At 38.5% G+C, this 7,980-nt stretch overlaps 1 protein-coding gene across 3 annotated transcripts; it reads right to left on the bottom strand.

Moving 5' to 3' along the window:
- Window positions 1-1,430: 1,430 nt before the first annotated feature.
- srsf9 (serine and arginine rich splicing factor 9) lies at window positions 1,431-7,666 on the bottom strand. 3 transcript variants are annotated; one of them, XM_037753165.1, is made up of 5 exons: window positions 7,510-7,666; window positions 4,496-4,800; window positions 4,066-4,304; window positions 2,413-2,585; window positions 1,431-2,320 (listed from the first exon to the last, which is right to left on the bottom strand). In XM_037753165.1, exons 2-5 carry the CDS (start codon window positions 4,651-4,653, stop codon window positions 2,099-2,101), a joined length of 792 nt encoding a protein of 263 aa, XP_037609093.1. In that variant the 5' UTR covers window positions 4,654-4,800; window positions 7,510-7,666; the 3' UTR covers window positions 1,431-2,098. The 3 variants fall into 3 exon arrangements, with proteins under 3 accessions (XP_037609093.1, XP_037609095.1, XP_037609094.1); XM_037753167.1 differs by having other exon boundaries at window positions 4,496-4,696; XM_037753166.1 differs by having other exon boundaries at window positions 4,496-4,672.
- Between the last annotated feature and the right edge of the window lie 314 nt (window positions 7,667-7,980).

Below are 7,980 nucleotides of genomic sequence, written 5' to 3'. Positions count from 1 at the left end.
ATTGGGAATATAAATATATTTTTATTTTTTTCTGTCTTCTCAAATTGTCACCTGGTATAATTAATTTATTGCGTATTAAAAAATATTATATTTTGCATCCCACGTGCCTCGTGTATATTTCCACACGTTTCCTTGTTTGTCCACTTGGCCTTTAAAAAGAGAGGTTGTTTTTTCAGTTCAGTCTAAGCAACATCATGAAGAGATCCCTTCCTAATGTGATTTTAATGGAAGAGCTGGAGGACAACGGTTCTCATTCAGTTAAAAAATGCATTCCTAAGAACATGAGGCTTTATGAAGAGATCCCTCTTTATCCCTCCATCTCCTCAGAGATTGTCTGGCAGAACACAGAGGGAATTTCATAACCTGATACCAGCTTCGTCTGAACTCAGAAACTTTTCCATGGCTCTTGTGAACTCCCACACGGGTTACATTTCAATCACGCTATGCAGTATCTTAGATCAAGGTTGAATAGGCTGCATGTCAGGATTTACTGTATGTTCACCAGTGATGGAAGAAGTATAAGGACCTTTTACTTAAGTAAAAATAGCGATACTACAGTGTAAAAATACTTTGCTACAAGTAAAAGTCCTGCGTCCAAAGATTTTAGTGAAAGTACAAAAGTATTAGCATCAAAATATACTTAAAGTATCAACAGTAACAGTTCTCATTATGCAGAATAATATGTATTATATTGTTGAATTATAATTATTGATGCATTAATGTGTTCATCACTTTAATATTGCAGCTGGTAAAGATGGAGCTCATGTTAAGTACTTTATATACTGCTGGGTAACTTAACCTGTGATAATACATCATAATGTATTAGTTGATTTATTTTTTGATTTTCTATTAATAATCTGAATACGCAAAGTAAATAAAGCTGTCAATTAAATGTAGTAGAGTAAAAAGTAGAATATTTGCTTTCGAAATGGAGTGGAGTAAAGGAAAAAAGTAACATAAAATGTAAATACTCAAATAAGTACCTCATAATTGTGTGAGTAAATGTACAACTGGCCTGTAGTGTGGGATATTTGACAGCTTACTGTTCAAGTGATGTACTATTTGCCTTCATTAAAATTACAAGAAAATCTTTGCTTAGTTTAAAATATAGAAAGGCTACTTTCATAGAGGATATTTTGAGCTGCCACAGGACAAAGTCACAGGTGTAAATAATACAATTAATGACAGCTGCATTCACACAGCCGTCGTTAAGGTTACTAGTAACATCTGTGCTTTTCCCGCTTGAGAAGTCAAAATGTCAACTGTGAAAAAAGCCTATTCTACAGCCTGCTAGCTGTGCCAGCATTTAGGATTAGTTCAATGTCCATACACCAGTTCAATATCGGCTTCAACCTTTTGGAAAGTTCACTTCAATGAATATAGTAATGATCTATTAAAACAAGTTTGAAGACAACAAATGAAACAGCCAGTAAAAGTTAGCATTTTATTGCTAAACAAAAAACAAAAAACAACATAAGAGATGCATAAAAATCATAGTCCACCTACAGGCCACCTCGGTCAGAGGTTCACACATTAAAAAAAAAGAATCAGGTGAGGCTCATAGTCGACATGTGTCACTACTCTAAAAGGCTCACTAATTTTACGTGTTTTGAATCAAGAGTAGGATAATGATTCGCTTCACAGGTTCTTAGATTGGCAAAAACTTCATACTTAAAAAGCTACAGAAATGCGACAAACAATAAGGAAAAAATATTGTCAAGAATTTAAGAAGCAGTGTGACCGTTAGCATGATAGCTGCAGAAATTGTGAAATTTTTGTTTTGGACAATAAACATGACCATTCCTGTGAGGGTTTGACATCATCACAACCCAGGATTTCTTTATAAAAGAAACTTCCAATATGTTATATGATAATCAAATACAATTACCTCGCTGAGAAAAAAAAACAAAACTTATGGGTGTTTACAGAACAAAGACAAAATCTTTAAGGCTGTGGGGAGGAGCAGGTGTTCAGGTGATTATGAACATGGAATGTATATAGCAAGAAATAACGATGTATGAGGAGGCCTGGGGGTTAAAAAAAAAAGTAGAATTACAAAACATTTTCCCCCCAATTCCTCTAGAAATGGCACGCCTTTCTACCGGTAATGACGCGGCGGTGGGCTATGGTGCTGTGGAGGGTGCCTCCTGGGGGGTGGACTATGGCGCGACATGCGTGGAGGCGACTGGTAGCGTGGTGGGGGAGACCCTCTGTTATGGAAGGGAGGTGAATAGCGACCTCTGGATCTGGAGCGGGAACGCGACCGATTAAAGTTGGGAGTGCCCCTCTCCTCGTAGACGCGGATGTAAGCGGTCTCGCCCTAAGAAAAGGAAAATAAATAAATACATATAGGACATTTGTTGTCTTTCACCACCTGAAGGGTCATCGAATCTCATCATCATTGGAACTCACTTGGTGTGAACGGAACTCGGTCCGATCCAGTCTGCGCAATGCGTACTCCATGTCCTCTCTACGGAGAAACTCCACCACGCCCTCTCCGTCACGCTGCACGTCTGCAAAACAGACGTCTCCCGCCTCGCGCATGTGATCCTTCAGATCCTGCCAGCTCCCGGTTGGTGGTAACCCTGCAACGCGATAAAGACAAATATGAATACTTCCTTTAAATTATCTGGCACTTTTAAATCATTGCAGGTTCATCTTTTGCCCAAAGTCTAAACCCTTTGAGGGAAACAACACCTTTACACCATAACACTTTACTGTTTGAAGGCATTTTTATGATGTATAAGTTTGACAGCAATTGAAATTTAAAAGCTCCAATTAAGTTATTGGGCGAATGTTTCAGTACAAACCTTAGACATTAAGGGGATTGTCTTAAATAAGCATTCCAATTCTATAACTTGTATAAACATGCTTGTATAAACAAGATAAACGTAGCATACAAAAAATAATTAATTATATACAATGACAAAATTACACCTACCAGTCACTATAGTCGGTGTTTGGGATTATGCAGCCAACGTGACCGGTTTCAGTTTACTGTTTTGCTTTTTATGACTTTAGGAGCTGACTTGACCTCATTCACTCAGTCCCCTTGATCTCCGATCCGCCATGAGAGACAGAGAATCATATCTGCCTATGACTCATGGACGTCTTTTACTAATCCCCTCGTCCTCCAGTCCGCCATGAGAGAGAGAGAAACATATCTGCCTATGACTCATGTCGTCCTTTACTAGTCCCCTTGTCCTCCAGTCCGCCATGAGAGAGAGAATCATATCTGTCTATGACTCATGTCGTCCTTTACCAGTCCCCTTGTCCTCCAGTCCGCCATGAGAGAGAGAATCATATCTGTCTACGACTCATGACGTCCTCTACTAGTCCTCTTGTCCTCCAGTCCACCACGAGAGAGAGAGAAACATATCTGCCTACGACTCCTGACGTCCTCTACTAGTTTCCTTGTCCTCCAGTCCGCCATGAGAGAGAGAAACATATCTGTCTACGACTCATGACGTCCTTTACTAGTCCCCTTGTCCTCCAGTTCGCAATGAGAGAGAGAAACATATCTGTCTACGACTCATAGCGTCTTCTACTAGTCCCCTTGTCCTCCAGTCCGCCTTGAGAGAGAAACATATCTGCCTATGACTTATGGCATCCTTTACTAGTCTCCTTGTCCTCCAGTCCACCAGGAAAGAGAGAAACATATCTGCCTATGACTTATGACGTTCTCTACTAGTCTCCTTGTCCTCCAGTCCGCCATGAGAGAGAATCATATCTGCCTATGACTTATGACGTCCTCTACTAGTCTCCTTGTCCTCCAGTCCGCCATTAGAGAGAAACATGTCTGCCTACGATTCATGATGTCCTCTACTAGTACCCTTGTCCTTCAGTCCGCCATGAGAGAGAGAGAGAGAGATACATATCTGCCTACGACTTATGGCGTCCTTTACTAGTCCCCTTGTCCTCCAGTCCGCCATGAGAGAGAGAGAGAGAGAGAAACATATCTGCCTACGACTCTTACGTCCGCCATCCTACCAATCCCCTTGATCTCCAGGACACCGCGAAAGAGAGCAAAATATGAACTGGCTATGACTCATGACGTCCACCTACCAGACACTATGACCCGGAATTCAGATCTTCGAGTCGGGGGTCCAAATCTTCCCCTGGGTCCTCCTCCTCCTCTTTCTCCTCCTCCTCCTCCTCCTCTTTCTCCTCCTCCTCCTCTTTCTCCTCCACCACCACCTCCCATCTGACCAAATTTAGCACCAGAGGATCGCGGATACTCCACACGCAGCTTGGAGTCTCCATATCCATATCCATTCCTTCCATAGACGGCATCATCTGCATCCCTAAGAGAAGAGAGCACAGAACTCCTTACCAAAGTACGCTCGTTTCACTCGCGGTCATAGAACTGGAAATGACGTCTCCATCCATTTCCTGCTGCCAGTCGCGGGAGACGATATTACAGCATAAAACTTAAGGTATCCAACAAGGGGAATGTGATGTGTTCGACTTGTCAAAGACCGTCCCTAAAACTCACCGTGGGTCTTCAAATCGGACGAAGGCAAAAGGGATAGTGCCTCTATTGTTCTTCAACTCAATGTCACGGATTTTTCCATATTTGTAGAAGAGATCCTCAATGTCTCTCTCCTGGACATCCACAGGAAGATTCCCCACATAGATCCGGCCATCTGACATGGTGGTTGAGTGAGTGGCACTGCTGACACAGAAGGGGTGGCACCTGCAGACTTTAAGATCACTTCTTGCTTTCACAAATAGCTGTGGAAGTGGTCCTTATCCTAATCCTAGTTCCAATCCGAAACTTAGTCCATCCGCCTCCAATTCCTTAATTTGGACAAAAATAAAACTCTAAGCCGAGGATGCAGCCAAATGTTGAGTTCAAAACAAATGGCACAGGCCCTCGGATCCAAGCCTGAAAGCTTTAAAACACAGAGTAATGAAATGTCCAACAACCTTAATAAATAAGCCTAGTAGTTACAGTGTTATGATGCTTGAAATTATGCACTGTGTGGAGAAAATCTACTGGAAAATAAACCCTGGGTGATACACGTACACCTGCTTGAATACACTTTACTTCCTTCAGTAGCTGTCTAGACATCGATATGTACAGATAGGAAACAACATATCTTTGATGGCCCTCAAACCTCCCATAAGTTATCAGTTAAGTTAAGATCTGGTGACTGAAGGCCCTAGCAAATGATTCACATTGTTTTCATACTCATTAACCCTGTGCCACATAGGGAAGCATCTGCATTTGTTGTCGTACTCCACTCATTTATTCAGGTATCACCTTTAATTTGTCACCAGTGTGTATTTACTTAAATAAAAATACTTTTTTTTATTTCTATATCTTGTACAACCCAATTAGAAAATGCAATGCAACACCAAATAATAGCACATCACTGATAATTTCCCCCAACAAATTCAGATTTTAACAATAACAAATGTATTCATGGCAGGGCTGATCATTTTTTCTGGACACTCGTGAAAATTATCAGCGGCGGACAAGGAGCTAATTATTAATGTTAATAAAGTTAATAGTGGTGAACGCAATGGTATTTCACTAATATTTACAAATATTTCCCTTGTATAACTATTGTCTGGACTTCATTACGTTTCCGGTGCCTTCATGCCTCACATGTAGAATAAAAAAAAAAAAACTGATCATACCAACAAGTGGACAGTCAGAAACAAGTAGTATTTACATACAATGAAAAGCGTAAGAAAAATAAATTGTCAACACTTGATGCCTTGATTTACATATTCGAAGAGGAGTGAGAAGTATAAACTTATTTAATCCCACCCCTTCTCCATAAGTCAATTATTAATTATTAACCAGCTTCCTTATTGAGCCATACATATAATCTAATTAAATTTACCTAAATTTGTCTCACTATGACTATTATTATTATTTATAATTATTCTAACTATAATTATTACCTTTAATCTGTGTCATACAGAAATATAAATGAATTACTGATATAATTATCCTCATCAAAATATAAATTTGTTATCAATCCAGAATACCAATTCATTACTTATAATATAACTTAATCACAATATTAATTCATTACTTATAATATAACTAAATCATAATACCAATTAATTACTTATAATATAACTTAATCACAATACCAATTAATTACTTAAATATTTATCTTAAATCATATTGACTATTTGTTATCTTTTCATATATGCGCAAATTATTATTTATAATATACAATTTATAATAGTGCCTTGAAAACATAAACATAAAGGAGGATGGTCTGTGGGACAGATAATAATGCATACAGTGCACTTTCATAGACTAAGCTACTGGAGTTACCCTGCACTATACTCATTTTTAACAGTCTCTTCTGCACTTTTTTAATAGTCCTGTATCACAGCTGTTACTCTGCACTATATTCACTTTTAACAGTTTTCTTCATCTCCTTGTATTTTTATATCTGGTATATTTTTCGTACTTTGCACTACTAACCTTTTACTGCCTTTTTACTAACATGTTTTGCACTATGGAACTGTGATGCTGGAAACTTGAATTTCCCTCGTGATCAATAAAGTTACTATCTATCTATCTATCTATCTATCTATCTATCTACCTATCTATCTATCTATCTATCTATCTATCTATAGTATCTATCTATCTACCTATCTATCTATCTATCTATCTATCTATCTATAGTATCTATCTATCTATCTATCTATATATCTATATAACTATCTTTCTATCTATCTATATATCTATCTATATAACTATCTATCTATCTATCTATCTATCTATCTACCTATCTATCTATCTATCTATCTATCTATCTATCTATAGTATCTATCTATCTATCTATCTATATATCTATATAACTATCTTTCTATCTATCTATATATCTATCTATATAACTATCTATCTATCTATCTATATATCTATATAACTATCTATCTATCTATCTATCTATCTATCTATCTATAGTATCTATCTATCTATCTATCTATCTACACATCTCGTAACGTTTCAATACAACACTTGATGAACCTGTGAGCTGCCTGACAGCTGAATATTGATGTTGACAGGTTGATCATTGTTTTAATGACACCTTTAGCCTGAGAGCTCCTGGTTAACATGGTTTTAATAGTAATGTTAATTATAAGGCAGCAAACGTTGGTGGCTGCCAAGAATGAACCTTTGCCTTAGTCTCAAAGTGTGTTGAGGCTATAAACCAGCCCGTAGCTTGCTTTAGCACTTCCATCCATAGATATACATCCTTAGTAAGCGACCATGCAACACAACACATGTTAACCAAACAGTCCAGCTTGATATCTGTCTCCTAACACCGGCTTAAGACGTGTTATGTGTTCCAGTAATGAGGATAGCAGAGGAGTGTCTTTGTTGATACTGTAAGGTCAGCTAGCTAGCAGAGCTACAGACGGTCTGTTCCTGCTATAATGCAGATATGTCTCACTAAAAGACACACATGTGTGGGTAGTACACATTAAATACATGCAGTAAACAACATTTAAATTAACAAAAGGTGTGATTACCTTTTAAGACAAGTCAGGGTGTCTTCTTTCCTATATTTAATAGTAACAGATCGCACGCTGTGCTGCTTCCTTGTTAGCAGTTAGCAGCATTAGCCAGTAGCTCTGAGTTCTTCTTCTACTGCGGATATCCGGCAGACAGCAGGGAGGGGTAGTGCACTGCTGCCCCCCGCCGGAAGGATGAGGAACATGTTAACCCTCCTGTTACCTTCAAATTTACTAACATCTTTTATACTTGGGGTCAATTTGACCCCAGCAATTTAAACCTCCAGAAAATGATTATAATTAAAATTGTTACCCAAGTTTATGTGTCAGGTACTTTATGTTTGTTTGTTGACTACCTAAATAGCCCTTTAAATAAAATCAATATCTTCACGGGAACCATATTTTGCCGCCCCCAAAGCGTGGGGAAATATCAAAGTTCTCGTGAGAATGATGTTTCCCCCCCCCCATGTCGTGTGAACTATCAGTGGT

The sequence above is a fragment of the Sebastes umbrosus genome, chromosome 19 (assembly GCF_015220745.1).
Source record: "Sebastes umbrosus isolate fSebUmb1 chromosome 19, fSebUmb1.pri, whole genome shotgun sequence".
Taxonomy (NCBI): Eukaryota; Metazoa; Chordata; class Actinopteri; order Perciformes; family Sebastidae; genus Sebastes; species Sebastes umbrosus.
Note: the sequence above shows the minus strand (reverse complement) of the source record. Positions and strands in the feature narration are given on the sequence as shown.